The following is a 23,496-nucleotide window of genomic DNA, read 5'->3' as shown; positions in this document are numbered from 1 at the left end:
TGTAGGAAACAGACGGTACCGAAGATGAACCCAAGGAACAACAGAGACCGGAGCCATCGATAAAACCTGTGTCTGGGACGAGTTTAAGATGCCTAGAGGATCCGAGTTTCGAATACGATAGAAAGAAAGAAGCTGGTCAACCTGCGACGACAACAACGATGACGACACCGTTATCGTCTACGGTTCCTCATCAAGGTTATCGTATCCTAGAAGCTGAATCGCCCCAGGGTGGTACCACCGAGGGCGGTGGTGGCGGTGGAGGTAGCATGGGTGGGTTAGGAAGTAGTAGCGGTGGTGGTTATCACGTACTGGAAGCACCAACGGTGGTTCCAGGCTCCGCACAACGTTCTGCAGCGAGCGAGGTGCTGGAAAAGGCGCGAAATCGCTTCGATAAATTCTGGGGAAAGGGCAGCAGCTCGGAAAATTAGAGCGTTCGAAGGAAGCTGATAAATAAACGTAGTAGTTAACGTCCTCGAAAGCGGGGGAGCAAGCAGAAACGAAGGAAAACGAAGGTAGAGAATGAAAACGAAGAGTAAGAGATGAAATAATTCGACGAGGTTCCTGTGAAAGCTCCTTTCGTGGTTCGTCTGCTCGTTCCTGTTGTTTTTCAGCGGGAAGGAGATATTTCGTAGGTTCCTTTCCGTCTTACTCATCACGTGTTGAACGTTCTTCGTTCGTCCTGAAAAGCCTCGAGAGATCTAGATGCTTTCTTTATGTTCGACGTCTCCGGAACGAGAAGAAGAGTCGTGATGATTAGAGAGGATTTTTTTTAGGAGAGAAACAGGCTTAGAGGCGAGTACTTGAATGCGATCGATAAAGTACCTCGAAGGAGAAACGTCTCGTAGCGAAGAAGAATTGACGAACACCTGCTCCGTAAGACGATCGAGAACGAAGACGGTGCGTGCAGGCAACGCGTCAGTCTCGTTGAAACTCGAGGAATAGTTGGGAGACACGCGTTCGATGAATATACATGTACACATCTACACGATACACGCGCGTACACGGGCAAAGATTTGTTAAGTTACAGCGATCATAGTCATTCAAGCGAAAATCGATCTTGACTTTGAGACGATCGAAGAATCGAAAGAACGAATTTCCAATCTACACACAGATCACGCGAATACTCGGTTACCCATAGATACACCAAAATGTCACATGATACTACACGAAACGACACATAGAAAGACACGCAGTTAGACGAACACACGCGAGTCAGTAAGTTTCTAGGATATTTCAAGTGATCTCGAGAGATCTGCCGTAGTTAAGCCCGAATTCTTTTTCCATTGATAAAAAGAACAAGAGAACGAAGAATAAAAGTGAAAATAAGATAATATCGTGGCGAATCGAATCGCGAGGAAATAAAATACGGCTTGTCGCTATAAATAAGAAAGGAAGGATATAATAGCCTTCGGCCGCTTCGTGCGTTTTATATAAGTCTATATACAGAAAACAATTACGTACGTATACACGAATATGAATGTATACAATTAATGGGTATCGCACTCGCGGATCATACGATCACGGTACCGACAAAATTCCTCGGATCTTTCCCGTCGATCGTTCGACCTTTCATCTCCTCAATCACTGGCTCTATATGTATTTAGAAAGAAAGATTTTTAGCAAGAAAATTAATCGTCCGATAGATCCGTTGAATTATCGATGGCACCGTGGAAAGGTTAGTTTCTTTTAAACACGAAATAATTTTCTTCGAGCGTTTGCCGATCCAGGAAACGGAAACTCGTTCCATTTCCGCGTGGAATTCTCGATCGTTCTAAAAGAAATTTACAGAATCAAGCATTATTGCTGCACAATGTTAACATTCCTCGACTTTGCAAGTTCATAAAAATTTATAAAAATTATCCGTTCTCTTCTTGTTTCTGTCACGTTTTTAGTTGAAGGAAGATCATTAGCCTCTCTCTCTCTCTCTCTTTCTCTCTCTTTCTATATACATATATACGCTAATGTTTCCGCGAATTTGCCGAGAAAATTTCTTGAAGGACGATCGAGCATCGTACGACGAAGAACTTCCCGGAAGCCTGACAAATAGAAACTACCACCAGCAAGCGAAACGAATTACTGTAGTGAGGCGTAGTGTTTTTTTCACACATGATAGGAATTCTCGAGGTTCACGATTTAGATATCGAAGGAACAACCGAGGACAACAAAGAAAATCGAGTAGGAGAATTCGTGCTTGCGAATTAATCGAAATCGTCGGGAACCGACGAGAATCGAGGTGAAACGAAGGGCCAATTCCTTCGAATCTCGCGTAAAAATCACGCTTTCACGCGTCGCTTCGATTTACGATTTGAAACTTGGTGCTAGTCAAAAATGCATCGAAATTACGGAGCTACGAAATCGTTACGGAACAAGTTGTTAAACCGAAGGAGAAACGGGACGAAGGAAGAAGCGGTGAACGCTATTCTCCCGTTGCACGCTGCATTCCGTCTGATTTCTTATATGACAAATTCATTCGTACGTTTCTCTTTCGAGCTAGTCGAAGGCGAAGAAGGAAAGAGGAGAGAAATTTGACAAGCTCGGGGCTCGATAACTAGGGTCATGCTCCTGTCTTGAGGGAAGAAAGCGAGCAGGCGCAAGAAGCAACAAATACGAGCAACAATATCATTCGAGAAAGTAACAGTTGACGGTGAAACCGAACGGATGACGCCGAAACGAGAACTGTCAGGATAAGGCATATTTCGTGATTACGGGGAGAGATAGGAGCCCCTTGTTCTCACTTCGAGGACGATGGAAGGAGAGGAAAGAGAAATGCGGAGAAGAAAGAAAAAAAAATGAAAGGAATCAAACGATGGAGCTTTTTCTCTCTTTCACGCGCATTTGGTACACCGGTACACCACACTCCATCCAGATCCACGTCCAAGAGTCAACCAACCGTAGTGAAGCAGTATAATGATAATGATTAATATGATAAACGATACTCTAATAATAAAGAAAAACTACTAAGGCAAAAAAATGAACAAAAAAAAAATGAAAAAAAAAGACGTATGGTAAAAAGTTTACTGAATGAACGACTGACGAGGGATTCGACGAAAGCGTAAAAAAGATCATGATAACGACGAAAGATCGTGGCTAACATTTTTGGGAATGGTTGACCCAACGATAACCAATCAATGATGATCGTTTTAGTTCTTTTCCTTTTCCTTTTCCTTTTTGTTCGTTTCGATGAAATTATTGGTAGCTTTCTACGAAACGAAAGGAAGAAAATGATCCAAGTAATTCTATAAAGAATCAATCTAACGTCTTCGAAAGTTTCTCATTTGACAGATCATTCGTGTTCGAAATTGTTTACTTTCGCGACATTTTTTAACGATCTGATCTAATCCCATCGTTTTTCTCACAGAAAATACCAAAGTGATCATGATTATTCACAATAGCAAAAATATTGAAATTCATCGTTGATTAAGCTGTCGTTCCAAACAGTATGAGACTATCGGTACGATATTACCGGAAACACGGTTTTCTTCTTTCTTTTCTACGAGAGTTACGATCCCGTCTACCCCTTTTTTCCCTCGATTAATCCCTTTCCTTTCCTTCGGTTACGTTTAAAAATTAGCAACCTTTACGTCTGCTTACACCGATCTGTCTGGTTCACGACAGAGACGAACACGGTTGGATGGAATGCGTGTAAAATGATACAGGAAATACGTGGCTTTGATCAGAGATTTATTATTTATTCTTGAAACCTTCGATGCAGTGGCGGATTATTAAACAAATTCTATAATCTATATTCCGGGTCGAATTTCTTATCTTCTAAATCGTAAGGACAATTGTTCCATTATTTTTTCAAATATCCATGTACGTGTGACTTTTAGTATTAAATCCGTCTCAGCTTCGACGTTCAATTTAGCGACTCTTGTACAGAATACGATGAACGATAGCAGATTTCGTTTAACGAACTTGTGTCAAGTGTCGGAAGCTGTTTTAAACGCGCTCGCCATTTCGGTGAACACGATCTATTGTGATAAGCGCTCAATTATTCCATTCTGCGCGCAATAGCCTTGCAACTGGAGTTACTATTTAATTAGAACGAGCAGAAACTGAAATAACGCTGTTACGACAGTTCGTCGAATGTTTCTAAGAGATTCACTCGGAACAGTGGCGTTGTACAAACTATTATTATTACTGCGCTGTTACTACGATGATTATTCTAATTGCGTAATTGCGATGATTGTGATAATGTATATTTACTTGTTGCCACTTGTTAGAAGTGTGCGTTAGAAGGTTTTTGAAAGCGCCACCGATTCGACGAATTTCATGTTGTTCCCATTTCTTTTTCGTTTTTGTTGCTAAATCGAAAAGCAAAGAAGAAGGGAGCGCAAGAGGAGAAAGAGAAAGGCATTGAACAGTTTGGTGTAAGCGCATAAAAACGGAGACGGAAACGTTGATCGACGAGGCTCGTAGCCGCTTTAAACATGTCGAAGAAGCACCTCGCAGAAGCTTACACTGCCCATCCGAATTTAGAAGCTGATTTGTCCTGTGATTTCCAGAACGTCACCCACCATCTTGTAGGGCTATTATATATATAAACTGCTATATTTTACTGGAAGAAAAGTCGCGAGACACGCGTGCGGCATGACGCGGAGGAAACGCAATTTCATAAACCAGACCTATCAGACCTATCAACTGGCCGCCGTGTATTCAAAAATTGTTCCTGTTTCCGAACGAGGTGAAAACTTAACGAACACCGTGAAGAAATCAAGCAATTCAAACCTTTATACATTTGTTTTTATCGTGTATGTCGATGGATAATCAATGGACATCGAGCTTGAACCGTTTGTAAGATTTTACGCAAGACTACAACAACGCCCTTCTGTTAGGCGAAATTCACTATATGTATAAAACTTTCTTTCATTTCTATATGATTACGCGTGTCTAAACATAAAGGAATTATGTCTAGGAAGAGGCTTGGAAGTTCGAGGATCGAATGTTTACGATAATCTTTTCCTTCTAGTCGATCGAACGATTTGTTGTTTCGCGTAAACGTTTTCTCCTCCTAAACTGTCGAATCAACGCTTCGCTTCTCGTCGTTCCAAGCCTTTCTTCTCGCGTACACGCGTGGACAGATTTCAGATTCTATCACTGTCGAAAACAAGTTGCAAAACCATCGACGAACGGGCCTTAAGAGAAACGGCAAATCCTGTGAACGTGCTGGCCACGTTCTGGACACGTGGATTTTTTCTGTGTCCAACGATTCAAGATCGAAAAGAAAAGCCGATAGCACGCGGAGTAAAAGTATAGTCTCCTAACACGTTAGGAGACAGATCTTTACGATGCAAGAAAAATTGGCTAGGTAGAAACTCTGATGATAGATACTACTATCATGGAAATCATTTTCTTTCAAAACAAGTAGGAAGAAATTACAAAATAATATAATACGTGAGTGATTACTGTTTGGGGTTTCGCCTGTATTCTCGCCTCAGTTTTTATGCCTACTTATACATACTTAGATAGGTTGTGCGAAACACATATAAATACGTCTATATACATTATATAGTATATTATTAAAAAACAATGCGGGTGGAAAGAAGATGACGTTAGAACAACGATGGTATTTAAACGAAAAAGGCTGAGGGGATGAAGCAAAGCAAAGAGGCTGTTTTGTCAGAATAAGAGAATCATGTGTAACTGATCGACTATTATCGCAGAAATAACGACGACGAGTATGCTTTACAACGAATAGAATGAATGATTATCCGGTACTGATTGGGTCGATTCTTGATTTTCTTAAAACGTTAATAATCTCGAATCAGGAACCGTACGATTTCTTCTAGTACTTTTCTTTTTCTTTTCCTTTTTTTTTTCTTTTTAGGAAGAACATAAATCATTGATCGGTTTATTTGGAACAAAGGAATGCGACACGACAAGATTTCTCGTATTTTACAAAACAGAAGGACAGACAGTAGTAAGGGAAATCGAACGAATACTGCAAAGTTGAACGATCGTGATCGACGATGCCAGAAAAGTATGCGGATGACGTGTTTCTTCGTTTATATTTTGTCATACGAAAATCTATGTACGCGTTTCTTCGATCAAGTACATAATCACTCGTTATGTCGATGAAATATCGGATCTGAATCGTTTGCTATAATGTAACATCTAGTTATTTCATCAACACCCTACAAGTATACGAAAGACGTTGCAAAATATTTCAAGATAAAAATTTAAAGAAATTTCAAATCATACGCGAAATTTTTAACTTCGATTTACTGCCAAGTCATGGTATCTAGATATACAAACGCAATTTCCACGATCCTGTCGCGTTACCGCAAACGATTCGATCGCTATACATTCGATCCCGATTCCGAAATTTAGGCAACGATATCCCAATATCTCCTATTTCAATATCGCACGTAATTTAATAAATAACAAAAACGTGATAACGAGCGGCTGGAAATTTCAGGAGACCGACTTCTTTCTTCGCGATCACTGACCGTCTTCTTTTTTTCTCATATTCCCTTCCCACGCTCAATGTGCACATTCCGGGACCGACGATGATCTATGTAAAAATTTGTTGTTTGCGAACGAAAGCAAAAGAGAGGAAATGAGAATGATTACTTAACGTGGGTTGTTACAAAAGAACAACTATCACGGCGAGCGTAAATGTTAAGCATTACGTAACACTACGGTACTTTTGCGCATCCCCTTCTCGTCCAAAATTGCGTTTTTACTCTCCGATTGCATCGTAGAGAAGGATCATTTATTACAATAATTGCAGATTATTATGGCTATATATATATTATATATATATATATATAAATATATATATTATATATTAGAAATTGAAATACTCGTAATAAAGAACACGCCGACGCTTCCTCTGACCCTGGACTCTTTTAATTGTGTTTCGGAAAATTAATTTCCTTTTTTTTTAGTACACTGCCGTCTACCACACCACCACCCTTCGATACTAATTTCCTTAAAAAACATAATTACCGAGGAATATGAAATAATACGCGCGAGCGCATAAGACTTTGCCGTTATTTAAGTATCCTAAAATAATTTATTATCAATATACACAATTCGGTAAAAAATACACATATACATTGCCATACAGTGCTCAATTAGCAGCTTATAAATATCCAGTTCAATAATGGAAAACAGAGAGAAATTTTCAATTCTTATAAAAACTATCTTAATAAATAGGTCCATCATCTAAATTATCGTTTTCATCGTGGTAACCTTCTCCATCATCAGAATAATTATACAATTATTCATGTTATTGATTCCCTTGTTCGTTTCCTTGTCCAGTTCTTTTCCTCCGTCATCCTTCTCCTTTCTTTTTCCTTTTCCTTCTTAGGCTTCTTCAGACCTTTATGATTTTACAGCTGAGATTTCAATTCTATCAACATTCTCTCACAGCTACTTTTATTCCTGATCTTGGTGATAAGATTATTTGAATACTTCTTTGAATACTCTTATTTGAATACTTCTTTGTATCTCTTTTATTTATGAAAAACAACACATTGTTAACCTTTTCATTCCATCAGATAATTCACTTTTGGATTAATATCAAAGGGCAAATGTTTTTACTTCAAAAGAGGATATTTGTCTTTAAGGGTGGAAGTTGTCAGACTGGTGGTGACAATACCTCTACTTTAGCAGAGTTTAATTGTTTTATGCTGATTGATGTGGAAAATTTCTTCTTCCTTTGTTATTATCCATTATAATTGTATTATACATGTTCTATTTTCTAACAATAATATTCAATATAATAGAGAATTAAGGACAATTTGAAAATTTGTTTCAAATCTACTAGTAATTATATACAAATATATTGTATATAAATAATAATATTAATTATATATATATATATATACTTTGGCCATTGTTCGTGTGTCCAACTTTGTTCAGCTTGAACGTGTGTATGAAAAATGCAGAGTATCAGTATCTTAGAAAATCGTCCAATATAACTCAAACCTTTTCGATTATAAGCTGTTTTTCCTCATCCTTAACAAATTCTTCTTGTTTAACTGCAAATGTCTCCTTATCGTAAATTACTTTAATAACCAAAGAGCACGAAGGACATGTGGCTTCTTCCACACCAGCAGCTAATTCTGCTTTAGAGATTTGAAACTGATCCCCACAAGGGCATGGGTAGTAATATACTTCTTCGTCCTCGTCATACTCAAAATCTTCAATTTCTACTTCATCGTGATATACAGACATAATTTCAATAATCCGTAATAATTGGATTCTTTAAATAAGCTTAGAGGTTAGAAACACACACTTGACCGCTGATCATAACGAGACCACGAATACGACACATGATGGCATACGAAAGTATGTACATGTATACTTAGGTCCCCAACTATAAGAATCATATAGATAGCTAACTCTATGAAATAAAAAGTCTACATAATTCTATTCTTCCTTTCTTTCTACCTCCCTTTTCTCTTTTTTTGAAATAGAATTAACTTTATAAAAGTATTTATTTTGACTTCCATATAATTTGAAAACACAACATATTAAAATATAGGGTAGCATTTCTTATCTTATATACGAATTTTTATACAATATATTTAATATTAAAGTTTCTAATATTCTTATGTAATTCATACAAATATAAAATCATATTTAAAAAATAGGAACAAGATGTATATATACTTATGTATATACATATATAATGATCATAAGAGAATATAATGTTAATATAATATATAAATAGATCATTCAAAAGAATATATACTAAATGTTATCTAGAATTTCCACAGTACGATGAGGAAGTATACTCATTGCTTTAAGAATGAATCTCAAAATGATTAACATTCATAAATAAAATTTTGAGATACATTTATATTATATATACTTAAAAATAAATTATTCACATTTTTTACAATATTGCATGAATTAACATATATGCATTTTGTTAAACTCAGCTGTTTTGTATCAGGTGATTTTGACATTCTTATCTTCTTTCAGATTAAATGAAATCATCTGTTACAACATCGTTCACATCATACGCCTGACATGGAAGAACGTACACATAACTCATGCGCCAGTGTAACTATTGACATAAACGGCTACAATAAAGCCTTTTAATAACTTTTTCATTTAACTAACAAAGTAAACGCATCAATGCATTTTTCTTGATACATAAGAATATAAAGGTATGTTTTTTGGGCTATGTAAATGGAACAAAATGAACAGACACCTCATTATAATACAATAATCGAGATCCCATCAAAATGTTTACCAAACGTCACAAAAATACATTTTAAATAAGAAATAATCAAACGATGAACCTACTACCATACCTTTAATACCTCCAATTATCATTTCATGTTACATAAATAAATTAACTATTTAAATAATTGCACAATTTGTACAAAATTTGAAAATATGTATTGTAAAACTCTAGTGTTTCTGTATAGTTAGTGAAAACCTTTTGTGTTGAAATTTGTATCTTTTGTTGCCTTTATTAATGAAGCGGTAATTTAATTACTTCTTTGTTACGTTCTCACTGTTTATTCATATATTAACACACTTAATATTTTAATGTTTATAAATAAATGCTAAAAATTATAAGGTTATGAGAAGAATAATATATGTACTGTATGTGCATAAATTATAGATTAACTGCAAGCCTTGTAAAATATGCAATTTAAAATATTTCTTTATAATAGAATAATATAGTCATATAATATTTATGACAGATGACAACTGAGGAATATGACACTGAAATGGATTGCTCCGACTCAGATTGCGGAGATCCAGGTTATGAAGATTATTATAATGTACACCCATGGGATGGTGAAGGTGACAATGATATAGATAATGATCAAAGCCGAAGAGATCCTGAATATGCTGTATATGATTGTTTAAGAATTGAAGAAGTGGAAAGACTTTTAAATGAAGATGTAGAGTTGTTAAGTAATAGTCTCCATATAACACCATCCTTAGCCAAAGTTTTATTACACGCACACAATTGGGCATTACAAGACATCATCGCAAAGTATCGTACCAATGCTTCCAGTTTATTAATTAATTCAAAAATAAGATCATTACCTCCATTGGATTCACTATCAGCACTAAAGGGTCAAAGGGGTGGATTATGTTCTGTTTGTGTTACAATATATCCAGCTGAGAAATTTTCTACTCTAACATGTGGACATTCATTTTGTAAAGACTGTTGGTGCATGCATTTTGAAGTACAAATAACCCAAGGTATTTCTACAGGTAAGTTCATTGAAATAGATCAGATTATCCATTGAATCAAGCTCAGCTAAATTAATTTAAACTAGGAATAAGTTGCATGGCACAGGATTGTAATGTCTTAGCTCCAGAAGACTTTGTTTTATCTCTACTTACTAAGCCTAACATGAGAGAAAGATATCAACAGTTTGCTTTTTGTGATTATGTAAAATCCCATCCACAATTAAGGTTTTGTCCCGGACCCAATTGTCAAATGATTATGCGTTCGAAAGAGCAAAGAGCAAAAAGAGTAATGTGTTCATCATGTAGAACTGTATTTTGGTATGCAACCAAAATTTTTTAATATTTATATCACTCTGGTATAGTATTAATCAAAGGGTGTAATTATTGCAGCTTCCGATGTGGTATTGATTACCACGCACCCACTGACTGTAATACTATGAAAAAATGGCTAACAAAATGTGCAGATGATTCAGAAACAGCTAATTATATTAGTGCCCACACCAAAGATGTTAGTATTTAAGTCGCATATTTCTGTGTATAATATTATATGTAGTTTTATAACAAATATCTTTTAATTTTTTAGTGTCCAAAATGCCATATTTGCATAGAAAAAAATGGTGGTTGTAATCATATGCAATGTTATAATTGTAAGTATGATTTTTGTTGGATGTGCCTTGGAGATTGGAAAGCACACGGAAGCGAATATTATGTATGTTCAAGATATAAAGAGAATCCTAACATTGCTCATGAGAGTGTTCTTGCACAAGCAAGAGAAGCTCTAAAAAAATATCTTCATTACTACGAAAGAGTAAATTATTTTCTTCAAGAATTAAATTTATATTTAATTGGCATGTTATCAATATTTTTAAACATGCTTTCAGTGGGAAAATCACAGTAAGTCGTTAAAATTGGAAGAACAAACTTTAGAAGCTATAAAGATGCAAATAAACAAGAAAGTAATGAACTCTAGTGGAACGTGGATCGATTGGCAACATTTATTTGCAGCTGCGTCACTTTTAACGCGTTGCCGCTATACTTTACAATATACTTATCCTTATGCTTATTATATGGAACCTGGACCGCGAAAAGAATTAGTAAATATCTATCTAAAATTTTAAGATACTAAGTAATTTTATAGATAGAAAACTAAATGTGTAATAAAATGTATAATAAATATTTAAAGTTTGAATACCAACAAGCGCAATTGGAAGCGGAAATAGAAGATCTTTCTTGGAAAATAGAACATGCAGAAACAACAAATCGTGGAGATTTGGAAAATCAAATGGATATTGCTGAAAAACGTCGAGTCACTTTACTGAAGGATTTTCTTGAGGTATAAATACCAAGTGATCATAAATATTTTGTTACATCGTTGCAGTCTCTTTCACAATCATGCCAAACTTACGAAACAGCTATAGTTTAGTTCTTGAAGTATTATATTCCAACAGCTATTACTTACACATTAGTTAATCATTCGTCATTAAAGAAAAAGTTTGGAATAGTGCGTAGAATCGTTTCAATTGACAATGTTTTAGAAAATAGCTTTAGATTTAAGTATTTTTTGTCGATTAAACGATTTTTAAATTATTTTTATCAGACAATTTTTACATTTTTATTAAAAGTGGTGTCTGTAGAAAAGAAAATTGAACCTGTTTGTTATTTATGTAATCCTATATAAATAAGGAATTTTATAGATATCTTAATCAAAGACGGCAAGGAGATTAGAGAAGGAAAGAGAAAGCATCAATGAAGAATGGCATGTAGGAAAGTATTAATTTTTATTGACTGATTGTTAAAATTTGATATATAATGTATAATTTCCTAGTCTAAGAGTATTTCCATGAATATTGTTTAATTGCATTTTCCGAAATTCATATTTAGATAATTGTTTTTATTGATGCTTATCACACAGTTGAACAAAAGATATTATAAGAATTATTGATTTTATGGATTATGATATGTATTTTTTATCACATGAGTTTAAATATGAATTTCGCTCGTGCTGATTCGATGGATCTTCTAATTTTTCCTTTAAAGCATTACTACTACTAAGAAACATTCTAGTATCAACGCTAAAGCAAACAAAATGTGGAAGAAAATAACCTAACAATCTAATTAGGTGCCAATAAATGGTACCTTTAACATGTAAATATTGTGGTAATGTAAAAGAACGTGACATTTTCTATAATTAGACTTGAGGTGCATGCAACGATCAAAGACATCCATTAAAAACTGTAATTGAACTTTTTTTCAATTATTTATACGCGATACATTAGAATAGATACGATCGATCTTTTAATAAAGAATCCCGTTAAAACTTAACGACCATTGTGGAAAATAAATGTAATAATTAATATGTCACTAAAAGAAATAAACTTTACCGCAACAATTGTATCTTTTTGAAAATATCTTTTATAAAATCATGATTCATCGAACTGTTATGTTTCGGTAACTAATATATTGTACTAGAAGATATCAAACAAGTTATTTTGAATGATTTCAAAAAACATCGATTGCTTTTACTATAGGAAATGTTTGTTTTCTAATATTTATAACAAATTGAATTAATCATTCTTATATATTATTTATTATTTGCTACGACTTGAAAATACAACTTGAAAATCAACAATATTATCATATTAAACATCTAGTTTTTAAAATTTCAATATGGCTCACAATATCTTTCCGTTAACTTTAACGGATAGAAACCGTAGAAGAAATTTTTATATTTTTATTTCACAGTCAACAGTATACGTTTAAAATATGATAAAGCTTCTGTATAATGGTTATTTCTATGATACATATTAAATTTAAAAGATCTTTACCTTCAATCCAAAACTCCTTTTGACGAGATCTGGAACATTATTCTTTCTGATACTCAAAATTAGTTGCACAAAAAGATTAGGAGGTTGCCTTAAAAACTAAAACATTCGAAATTCGTCAAAATGACACCTTTTAAAATTAAAATTGATAAGTTACATTAAAAATTCACGTTTGATAAATTCTGTATATAAGCTTTCACTGTGTGCACAAAATTTTGTATTCTTGCTTGAATTTTTCACACTAGCATTCACATATTATTTTATTTACATTAAAAAGTCATGAAAAGAGAACGGTTTTTTTTATTACAAAAATTCTACGTAACTGATAAAGCAACTTTTAACTGACCGATGTTTGTGGCGCGAGATTGTTGCATATTTGATTTTTCAAAATTTCAAAATGGCGCGTTCAATTGATTGTTACGGTTAGACAAGCAGACTGTAGACTCCGTGAAATCGCGATGTATATATTGCGAAAATATCGAAGTATCGACGGATTAGCGAAAAGAGCGCTACTCTCCACCGTTAACTAGTAGGGAAAAGTGTATTACTGTCAGTAGCGAAGAAAGAAGATCAGTCGGTAGAAAAAAAGAAAACATAGTAAGAGTAGGGTGATCATACTCCTCCGTATGACAGACGGGGCTGTCATATTCTACCAAAGCGTACATTTATCCCCGAAACTTTCAAAGACATTAGTACAACAATGGCGATGGGCAAAGGGTTTCGCGTCTACGAAAAGTTAAAACCACCTAGTCCTCATTCACTTATATTGGAACAACGAAATCGAAAGGAAACTGTTCTTTTCGAATCACAGGCAGTCGCTGTTCTTTGTAAGTACTTTATCGTAATTAATATTTTTCTGCGAATATCCTTTAATTTTAATCTTCCAATTTTTTTTTTTTTCTTTAAAATTATCATTTAGAAAATATAATAAGTGGTATCTATCAAATAAATCCTTAAACTTTTTAAATATTACTTTACAGCTGCTGAAGAAACAGACACTTTGAAAGGGAAATACACAAAATTATTAGATGCATATGGATGCTTAGGCGTATTGCAGTTAAATGCAGGTGAAAATACTTTATTATACCTTGTTCTTGTGACTGGCTGTTTTTCAGTTGGCAAAATAGGAGAGTCTGAAGTATTTAGAATTACACAGACTCATTTTGTACCACTTCATTATACACAAAGTAACGAGGATCGTGTATCTGAAGTTAGAAAAGTTCTCAACTCTGGTACATTTTATTTTTCTTGGTCTGCTAATCAAGAGCCTCTTGATATTACCCTTAGTGCACAGAGAAGATGCAAATCTACAACAACTGACAATAGATTCTTTTGGTCAGTATATAATATATATTATATGTATTGTATGTATCAAAAATCTCAATGTTCCTTTTTTTCCATGTACAAATACAACAAATAGGAATCGAATGTTACATATACATTTATTAAGATATGGTGTGGATACATCCCATTGGTTACTTAAAGCAATGTGTGGTAGTGTAGAAATTCGAACTGTATATGTTGGTCATAGACAAGCTCGTGCTGTCCTCATGTCTAGATTAAGTTGTGAACGGGCAGGCACAAGGTATTCTTAATTCATTCTTAAATAAATACAAATAATCCATAAACTAATTATTTTACGACACCGAAACAATAGTGTCATTCATATCAATTCTTATCATGTAATATAATACAATCATACTTGATAATACTATATTAATCATTTAAAACCAAGCCTGCATTTTACATTAGCAATATTCTATAGATTTATGTTCATTATTTAGGTTTAATGTCAGAGGAACTAATGATGATGGTCATGTAGCAAATTTTGTAGAAACAGAGCAAGTAATATATTTAGATAATGAAGTAACCTCTTATGTGCAAACCAGGGGATCAGTTCCTTTATTCTGGGAACAGCCTGGTATACAGGTTGGTTCTCACAAAGTGAAAATTTCTCGTGGTTCTGAAGCTTCTGCACCAGCTTTTAATAGACATTTGAATATGATTAAACAAAGATATGGCCAACAAGTAATTATCAATCTTCTTGGATCTAGTCTAATTGGGAGTAAAGAAGGAGAAGCAATGTTAAGTCAATTATTCCAAACTCATCATAATATGTCAGAACATACTGATGTACCTCATATTCTATTTGATTACCACCAAGAATGCAGAGGTGGAAATATGAAAAACCTTTCAAAGTTGAAAACAAAAGTAGATAAATATTTAGAATCATTTTCCTTGTTTTATGCGGCTGGTAATACTGTCATTCTTGAACAAACTGGGACTATTAGAACAAATTGTCTCGATTGTTTAGATAGAACAAATTGTGTACAAACATTTTTTGCACTGGAGATACTTAGCAAACAACTTGGATTATTAAAGTTACTTGAAAAACAGCAGATGGTTTCAAGATTTGAAGAAGTATTTAGACAAATGTGGATCAACAATGGTAATGAAGTAAGTAAAATATATGCTGGTACTGGGGCAATTCAAGGAAGTTCAAAATTAATGGATGGTGCAAGATCTGCAGCTAGAACAATACAAAATAATTTATTAGACTCCAGTAAACAAGAAGCTATTGACATTTTGTTATTGGGATCAACTTTAAATACTGAATTAGCGGATAGAGCTCGATTACTTTTACCTTCTAATATGCTACACGCTCCACCCAGCGTTCTCAGAGAAATGTGTAAAAGATATAATGAGTATGTAGCTACAATAAATCTCAGAATAAGTGTTGGTACCTACAACGTTAATGGAGGGAAACACTTCCGAAGTGTCGTGTACAAAGATGTGTCTCTTTCTGATTGGTTACTAGATGCTCCACGAAAATCATCATGTAAGTTCTAAATCTAAATATATTTTCTATTATTAATAAAATAAATTTTTACGAATTAATTATATCTTTTTTACAGCTCTAGTATCAGTTGAATATGACAATATTCCTGTAGATATATTTGCGATAGGATTCGAAGAAATCGTTGACTTGAATGCTAGTAACATAATGGCTGCTAGTACTGATAATGCAAAAGCTTGGGCAGAGGAATTGCAAAAAGTACTTTCTCGGGATACTGAATATGTTTTGGTCACATATCAACAATTAGTCGGTGTTTGTCTTTATTTATTCATACGACCTGAGCATGCACCTTATTTAAGAGATGTAGCTGTAGATTGTGTAAAAACCGGTTTGGGAGGTGCAACAGGAAATAAAGGAGCTGCTGCTATTAGATGCGTATTGTATTCCACGTCCTTTTGTTTTGTTTGTGCACATTTTGCTGCTGGTCAATCTCAAGTGAATGAACGCAATGCAGATTATGCGGAAATTACGCGAAAAATTACCTTCCCTATGGGAAGAACATTGAATACTCACGATTACGTATTTTGGTGTGGAGATTTCAATTACAGGGTTGATATGGATAAGGATGAGATGAAAGAAATGATCAAAAGAAACGAATTTGATCAAATATTACAATATGATCAGTTGAAGGTAAAAACAATAAATTTGTAAAGTAAATACTTTATACAAACATGTTTGATAATTTCCTTAACATATTTTGAATCTAGGTTCAACAGGAGCAAGGAAATGTTTTCAAAAATTTTTTGGAAGGTCCTATTAACTTTGCTCCAACATACAAGTATGATCTTTTTTCTGGTGACTATGATACTAGTGAAAAATGTCGACAACCTGCTTGGACGGATAGAGTATTGTGGAAACGTCGAAAACAAGTACCTGATATCGGTTAGTTCCATACAATTATGATTCTTCTTGGCATTCTTGTCACTTTCATTAATTACATAGTCGCTCATTTGTTTTAGATTCCCCTACAGATTGGAATCCAGGAAAATTAATTCATTATGGCAGAGCAGAATTGAAACAAAGTGATCATCGGCCGGTTATTGCCATTATAGATATAGATATTCATTGCGTTGAATCTGAAAAGCGTGAACGAGTATTCAAAGAAGTGATTCAAGATTTGGGTCCACCTGATGGCACTATAGTAGTTAAAGCAGTTGAAGAATCGGATGATATGGACAGTGTGTTTGATGAAAATTTCATGATGGCTCTATTGCAAGATTTCTCTCATATTGGTGAAGTAATCCTTGTCAGATTCGTCGGTGAAACAATCTGGGTAACATTTAGAGATGGACAATGTGCTTTGTCAGCAGCAAGAAAAGGTATGACTCAAGTATGTGGTCAAGCCTTGAAATTATCATTGAAATCTCCAAACTGGGTACAACTAATTGAAAAAGAAATAGAACTTTGCAGTAATACTACAGTTGCACAGTTTGTTTCAAATTCTCCAATGAGGAGCCCTATGCAAAGATTAGAACAATTAGACATAGGGGAACGATCATCCCCTAGTAGAAGTAGTCCAAATGGAATAATTCCTCCTCCCAGACCAGCTCCGCCAGGGCGTCCAACTCAACCACCAAAAAGTCCAGTACAAGATCGAAAACAAGGACCACGAGCTGGTGTATTTAGCGTGTTGCCCAATCAATATCCAGCACCTTTAGCTAGAGAAAGAGAATTTGAGCAAAGCGAAAGGTTATCTCCGGAATCTGCAATTTATGAAGAAATAATGGATGGATCACCTAACTACCCCATACCAAACCGTCCACCACCTCCATTACCTCGTACGGATCCTTTGCAAGAACCTAGTAGGCCACCCAATTCTAAACCACCTCCACTACCTCAAAGACAAGCTCCTCCTCCTCCTCAACATCCACCACCTAGTTTACCCGCGTCGAATGCTCCACCACCAATTCCGGCAAGAACATCAGGTGGACCACCCATTCCAGCTAGAAATCCACATTAAACAGTGGTCTATATAATTTCGGAATTGACTCGTTATGTGTCATTGTGTAGCTAATTATTTATAAATATAGATAGAGATTAAAAACAGAATAGATTGCTTCTATGTAATGCACAGCTGTGTAGGATACTATAAATCTCAAGTCTATTCTGGTTAGTCAAATTCAGTTTTCAGACACTGTAAGAATTTATGCTTCCTGTCGTGCATTTTCTTATTATACTTTATATATAAACGAATCTGTTAAATACCTCAAAGATTTGATTATACATATAGGAGGGTGTCCCAGTTTTTTCTGTAAAACTTTACCAGCATATTCTATAAGTAAAAATAAGAAAAAGATGTTATACAAATATATGCTTCTAAATCTTTTATTAAAACAAGCTATAACACAAATACGAAATGGTAATAGACTGCTTTCTTGTTCGATACCACATAGGAATAGATTTTCGGTTCACAATACAATTCCATTTCGAAATGTCGTCCGTTATTATGAATATAGGATTGGTATCTTCAGAAAATAGAATCTATTGCATTACTCATTTCTTGTTCATATTTCTTAATTGCAACAAATAAATCGTGAATCCTTTGCATTAACCCCTGACACCTATTAATTTGTATTTAATAAACTTTTTCTATCAGAGTTCTCTACAAGTAAAAATCCATTGGCGTGATATCCGGCGATCTTGGGATTGATCCTTCTCGACCTATGCATTGTTGAGGGTAATGATCATTTAATGATTGTTGTATTGGTTGACCAAATTAATGATCTTAGCAAGTAAATATTAGAGTTTGTGTAAACATATCAAATAGATATCAGCAATGTTCTTATCATTTCATTTATTTATTATAATTAATTAATTAAATTAATCTTGCTTATAGCATATGTTGGTAAATTTTTGCGGAAAAAAGCTGAATCACCCTGTATATCATAGAACATATACAGAGTTTAAAAATGTATCCAGTTTAAATACTTCTTAATGATCGTTGAAACAAATAAACTAATAATTATGTTAATGAAATTTGTGCTGTTGAAAATGTTATATTAATATAATCTTGCGATAAAAAATTTATTGTGGCTAAATATAAAGAAAAAGAACTAATACTATTATAAAATACACAAGCCACAAACGTTATATTTTCATGATATATTAATTTTACAATCAATGTTAAAATGATTTATTAACTATGTTACACCTTACTGTATTTTATTACAAATAGATGGTAAACATGATTTTTAAAAATTGAAAGAGAGGTAATTTATGTTTACTGCTAGTTATAATGGTAAAAATAAAAGACTCAAAGAACAGTATTCATACAAAATATTTTCCATAAGTACATATATATTGTATGTATAAATCAAAGTTTTAAACACTGTCAGAAAAACAAAATATTACTATATTTATTTTGTAGCTTCACATGTATTGTATTATTGTACATGTACATATAATATAGAGATCGATACGAATTACAACTATAATGAGATTCTGTGTTTATACAACGAAGGAAATATTATTAATTATTCTGGAAGATTTGGAATAATAAGTACTTAATGTGCGAGTATTATCATTTCTGTAATGAGCCTTTTCTAAAAGGAAAATTTCGTGAAAACGTTACAAATCTAAAATGACACATGATTTACAAATCTAAAACAATATTAAAAATACATGAACTTAAAACATTTTTATAAATTGAATCGTGTATCTATTTGATGGAAATGTAAATAGAGATGACTTTAGTGAAAAAAGAGAAAAACTCTTGTAATTGACATATGTTTCCTACATACACCAAATACATTATGTATTTTGTTACTTTCTAAAATTCACTAATCTGTTACCATCACTCTGTATTTCAGAACGCCAAGCATAGGATTTCAAAAAAATATCACTTTTTTAAAAAAGTTTTTTATTTATTTCATCAATATAATAAGACTGTTTTCTAAATCTGTAACTAATTCTAACATTGTCATTTGTTTGGCAGATAGAGCAATAATGACAACCCTTTAAACATTATTTAATGATACGTATAAAAAGGTCCTTGTTTTTTTACAAAATTTTTTATCAAATTTAGCTTGTATAAATATATACTGTCAACACGATGAACTGTGTCTGTCATTGCAATATGGACAAATTATTATAAGAGGAATGAATAGCTTCGAGCACTGTTATGGAAATACATTTCCATTCAGTATAAACATATTATTTTTAATGAATAAATTATATACAAAATGGTATTACTAAATTAATAGCTAACTAGTTCTGGTTAATATATTAAACACAGTTAGCAGAGAGACCAGATATTTGTTTCTTTGGAAACAGTATCTGCTCTCTTATTAAGATTACAATTTAAATTTTCAAATATTTCAATTTTACATTAGTCATTTAAAATAAAGTAATAAGTTAAAAGTAACCAATTACAACGAAATGTCATGATATTTTGCGTGAGAAAGATATAGATAAGGATCTAACAAATTATTTCATAGTACTATATAAAAATATTGTAAAAACCAACAGGAGATGACAAAATGACGACATTGCATTATTGGTATACATGGTGGTATACCCAAATTATATTTCTGTTCCTAACAATTTGTTCTCAGTCTCATGTGTATCCTTTGTGCACTCACGTAAGTTTATACATCATAGATGTCAATTTACTCATTTTGATTTAATAAGGTATTGGTATGTTTAACTTAATAAACCACAATTACTCAAATTGTTTTTGATTATAACATCGGTTACAGCATCAAACACAAACTGTATATTAGATGTGTCAGTAGCACATGTAAAATGCGTGTAAATTTGTTTCTGATCTTTTCTTTTATTCAAATTTTCGAATTTCATTTGAATGTAAGAAGCACATTCTTCATATGTATTGGCACCCTTATACTCTGGGAAACAAATAGTCAATGGGCTCCTAGTGATCTTTTCCTCAAAAAGATCTTTTTTGTTTAGGAATAAAATGATTGATGTTTCAACAAACCACTTACTATTACAGATAGAATCAAACAATTTCATCGACTCTATCATTCTATTCATTTCTTCATCCTCTGCAAGAACCAAGTCGTATCCACTTAATGCAACACAAAATATGATTGCAGTAACTCCTTCAAAACAGTGTATCCATTTCTTTCTTTCTGATCTTTGACCACCCACATCAAACATTCTGATAGAGCAAAAAATTTCTTAGTAATGTTTCATAATACAAAATTAATAAAAACATCTTGAAATAAACTTACTTAAAATGTAAGCCTTTGAAAGAAAAGTGTGTTTCTACTATTCCTGTTGTTTTCACACGTGTTCTAAGAACATCTTGCTGAGTAGGAATATAATTAGGTTGTGCTATACGATCTAAAGCATTAAGGTAATATGCCGCAGAATCATTGAGCTGATATTCCCTACTACGTGTGAAACAAAGTTGTACTCCAGCGTCCTGCCATAATCGTTTCATTAATAGTGCCAGTTCCCCAGTTAGCTCACCCTCCTCTGCTGCAGAAGCTAGGGTAAAGAATTGACGTGCTATATCCTACAACATGATTAGATTTCTCTATTACTGATAAAACATGTATGATGTAATAGTATATGAAACATTTTTATTTAAAATTAATGTATTTACCGCTTTATTAGGGTCTGCAAAGTCAATTCTAAGTTGACCCATGGCTCTAATTATTGTCATAAGACTTTGAACTGTATTACTACAAACTACAGGTTTATATTGTTCACATTCTTCATTACTATAGCCAGTTTCATGGATAATTTTCATTTGTTTTACTATAGTAGATTTTCCAGATTCTCCAGCTCCTTAAAATGAATACATTTGTATGTTTAATAAATATGTATTACTGTGCATGTCAAAGCGTTTGATCTTCAAATTTTTCCCTTTAAAACGATGATGAAGATACCGATATTCATGAATGGAAATTATATCTGACTGCAATTGTCGGTAATCGAGTAAGTGTTCAATACGATATATAATGATTCATTCTAAACGATGATTCAAAGATTTCAGAAAAGCGCCCGCGCTACAGTTGCACGATTGCGCAAATCCGATAATTGATCGGAATGTGAATGACGTGAAAATATTATTTGGATTAAAAATCAAACTCGATCGAAATATTACCTTAAAGAATTGGTGGAAAAATGAGCGGAAAAAAACGTTTTGTCAGTAGTAGTACAGTGCATTTACGATTTACTTTTACGACGAATTATCAAAACGTCGAGGAATACGTCGTCTTCTAAGAAGAGGATATTTTCAAAACAATATCATGAACAAAGTGAAGAAAGAAATGAAAGAATAACGATGGAACGATTCTTGCAAGGAGAAAGTATATAAACGAAAAGAAAAGGAGTAGAAATTACCAAGCAAGAGGAGCTTGACCTCACTGGCGGCCCGTTCCCCATCGGCTCTGAGATCCTTGTCGATCTTCTTAGACCTTTCCGCAGCTTCTTTCTCGCCGATGGTGCTCACCGCACAACCCATTCTCGCCGGTCGTTCTTTCTATTCGGTGAAGAAAGAACGAGCACCATGCACGGTGCTCTTCGGAATAATCGGTTATTCGCCGCGCTCCCGTGTATGACACTTGTTGCACGGACGTGTGGGAACCGCCCGCACGCGGTTGTGCTCGCATACACACACTGATCGGATGTACAGCCTTGTACACTTGCTTATACGTCCCTCGTCAATGTAGCTATTATCGTTCAATACGTGCATACGTGCAATCTATTTCTCGTGATCACTCGCTGCTCCCCGTGATCCCGTCAAAAACGATGACAATGGACCAAAACTGCACGAACCTGCGATACCGGCACGATCACTTTACGTACAGTTGGTGTACCCTTCTTCCTTGCTCTACAGGACACAGTCAGGATTTGTCGAGATCTCTCGATCACGATCAACGGCCAATCCATGTTAAGATCGCGAGTCCTTTCTAGCCAATGGAAACGCTACAGAGATTGTATTTGTTCGAATTCCAGGCGCCATCTGTGTCTACGAAATCCAGAATCGAAGATCGGTCCGACAGCGGGAGGATCATCTCATAACTTAATTCATTCGATGATTATGTTCTGAATCATTTGGGCCCGCGGGCCCCAATCGAATATATACACGGATTCGTATATTAATGTAAAACAATATAAGTTTTGGTATGTTTATTGATCGAAATTAATTAAGAATTATATCTTATCTTGATAAATATTTATACCAATATGCTATCTTAGGAAGCTGTTATATTATATCATAGATTAAAATCGGATGTAATATCATCGGACGTAATAACATTTTATAGATAAAAAGAGATAAGTATAATTATGTTTATGTTCAGTATAGAAGTTTAAAATTAATCAAATATCATAAAAAACAGATACGTCAATAACTGTATCGATGTTATTTTATGTTATATTTTCAATACGTAATAATGACTAATAAAACATAATTCATATTATTTATGTGACAAACGAGAGTGTTAGAAGAATAGGAAAGCATAAAATTGTTGTATTTGGACCCTGAGCTAGTTTCATCCAATTGTCAGGTTCATTATATAAGTCTATTTATACATTCCATTAATAACAGTTGACTAATCGGAATCGGCCAAACATTTCACTGGATTCGATAATTTATAAATTTCTGTGAACTCTTTAGAATACGTCCTCTTCCAAAATTAACTTCCAATTTAAATTCTTATTGAAAATTGC

The 23,496-nt window shown here is 33.9% G+C and overlaps 5 protein-coding genes across 25 annotated transcripts in view; 3 read left to right on the top strand and 2 right to left on the bottom strand.

The window, feature by feature from the left end:
* LOC100649318 (mucin-5AC) overlaps positions 1-6,839 on the top strand; it is a 44,872-nt gene extending 38,033 nt beyond the window's left edge. For all 21 annotated transcript variants that reach the window (XM_048407165.1, XM_048407160.1, XM_048407173.1 and 18 more), the window contains one exon: positions 6-6,839. In XM_048407165.1, the coding sequence (XP_048263122.1) occupies positions 6-428 (423 nt within the window). In that variant the 3' untranslated portion in view covers positions 429-6,839. The remainder of the gene's footprint in view (positions 1-5) is intronic.
* Positions 6,840-6,998: 159 nt separating this feature from the next.
* On the bottom strand, positions 6,999-8,308 carry LOC100649680 (DPH3 homolog). The gene has a single exon (XM_003393029.4). The coding sequence runs from the start codon at positions 8,182-8,184 to the stop codon at positions 7,930-7,932; it is 255 nt and encodes an 84-aa protein (XP_003393077.1). The 5' UTR covers positions 8,185-8,308; the 3' UTR covers positions 6,999-7,929.
* Positions 8,309-8,926: 618 nt separating this feature from the next.
* LOC100649560 (potential E3 ubiquitin-protein ligase ariadne-2) lies at positions 8,927-12,567 on the top strand. Its single transcript, XM_003393028.4, has 8 exons — positions 8,927-9,125; positions 9,672-10,194; positions 10,260-10,491; positions 10,564-10,681; positions 10,757-10,981; positions 11,055-11,267; positions 11,357-11,506; positions 11,868-12,567. Exons 2-8 carry the CDS (start codon positions 9,672-9,674, stop codon positions 11,874-11,876), a joined length of 1,470 nt encoding a protein of 489 aa, XP_003393076.1. The 5' UTR covers positions 8,927-9,125; the 3' UTR covers positions 11,877-12,567.
* A 390-nt stretch (positions 12,568-12,957) lies between these two features.
* Positions 12,958-19,291, top strand: LOC100649435 (synaptojanin-1). Its single transcript, XM_003393027.4, has 7 exons — positions 12,958-13,822; positions 13,976-14,330; positions 14,416-14,580; positions 14,780-15,834; positions 15,911-16,482; positions 16,560-16,734; positions 16,812-19,291. The coding sequence occupies exons 1-7, from the start codon at positions 13,696-13,698 to the stop codon at positions 17,810-17,812; spliced, it is 3,450 nt and encodes a 1,149-aa protein (XP_003393075.1). The 5' UTR covers positions 12,958-13,695; the 3' UTR covers positions 17,813-19,291.
* Positions 19,292-19,694: 403 nt separating this feature from the next.
* Positions 19,695-22,673, bottom strand: LOC100649199 (guanine nucleotide-binding protein G(i) subunit alpha). The gene is made up of 4 exons (XM_003393025.4): positions 22,165-22,673; positions 21,422-21,606; positions 21,045-21,331; positions 19,695-20,971 (listed from the first exon to the last, which is right to left on the bottom strand). The coding sequence occupies exons 1-4, from the start codon at positions 22,283-22,285 to the stop codon at positions 20,494-20,496; spliced, it is 1,071 nt and encodes a 356-aa protein (XP_003393073.1). The 5' UTR covers positions 22,286-22,673; the 3' UTR covers positions 19,695-20,493.
* Positions 22,674-23,496: the final 823 nt, after the last annotated feature.

This window comes from Bombus terrestris, chromosome 1, assembly GCF_910591885.1.
Source record: "Bombus terrestris chromosome 1, iyBomTerr1.2, whole genome shotgun sequence".
Lineage (NCBI taxonomy): Eukaryota > Metazoa > Arthropoda > Insecta > Hymenoptera > Apidae > Bombus > Bombus terrestris.
Note: the sequence above shows the minus strand (reverse complement) of the source record. Positions and strands in the feature narration are given on the sequence as shown.

What these genes read in the sequence shown, in the direction of transcription:
- LOC100649680 (XM_003393029.4), bottom strand. Translation starts at nt 8,184, where the DNA reads ATGTCTGTATATCACGATGAAGTAGAAATTGAAGATTTTGAGTATGAC.
- LOC100649560 (XM_003393028.4), top strand. Translation starts at nt 9,672, where the DNA reads ATGACAACTGAGGAATATGACACTGAAATGGATTGCTCCGACTCAGAT. An exon ending in TCATGTAGAACTGTATTTTG is followed by an intron (nt 10,492 to 10,563) that starts GTATGCAACCAA and finishes TAATTATTGCAG; the next exon opens with CTTCCGATGTGGTATTGATT. An exon ending in ATCTTCATTACTACGAAAGA is followed by an intron (nt 10,982 to 11,054) that starts GTAAATTATTTT and finishes ACATGCTTTCAG; the next exon opens with TGGGAAAATCACAGTAAGTC.
- LOC100649435 (XM_003393027.4), top strand. Translation starts at nt 13,696, where the DNA reads ATGGCGATGGGCAAAGGGTTTCGCGTCTACGAAAAGTTAAAACCACCT. An exon ending in ACAGGCAGTCGCTGTTCTTT is followed by an intron (nt 13,823 to 13,975) that starts GTAAGTACTTTA and finishes ATTACTTTACAG; the next exon opens with CTGCTGAAGAAACAGACACT. An exon ending in TACAATATGATCAGTTGAAG is followed by an intron (nt 16,483 to 16,559) that starts GTAAAAACAATA and finishes TTTTGAATCTAG; the next exon opens with GTTCAACAGGAGCAAGGAAA.
- LOC100649199 (XM_003393025.4), bottom strand. Translation starts at nt 22,285, where the DNA reads ATGGGTTGTGCGGTGAGCACCATCGGCGAGAAAGAAGCTGCGGAAAGG. An exon ending in TTGCAGACCCTAATAAAGCG is followed by an intron (nt 21,332 to 21,421) that starts GTAAATACATTA and finishes ATCATGTTGTAG; the next exon opens with GATATAGCACGTCAATTCTT. An exon ending in TTCAAAGGCTTACATTTTAA is followed by an intron (nt 20,972 to 21,044) that starts GTAAGTTTATTT and finishes TTGCTCTATCAG; the next exon opens with AATGTTTGATGTGGGTGGTC.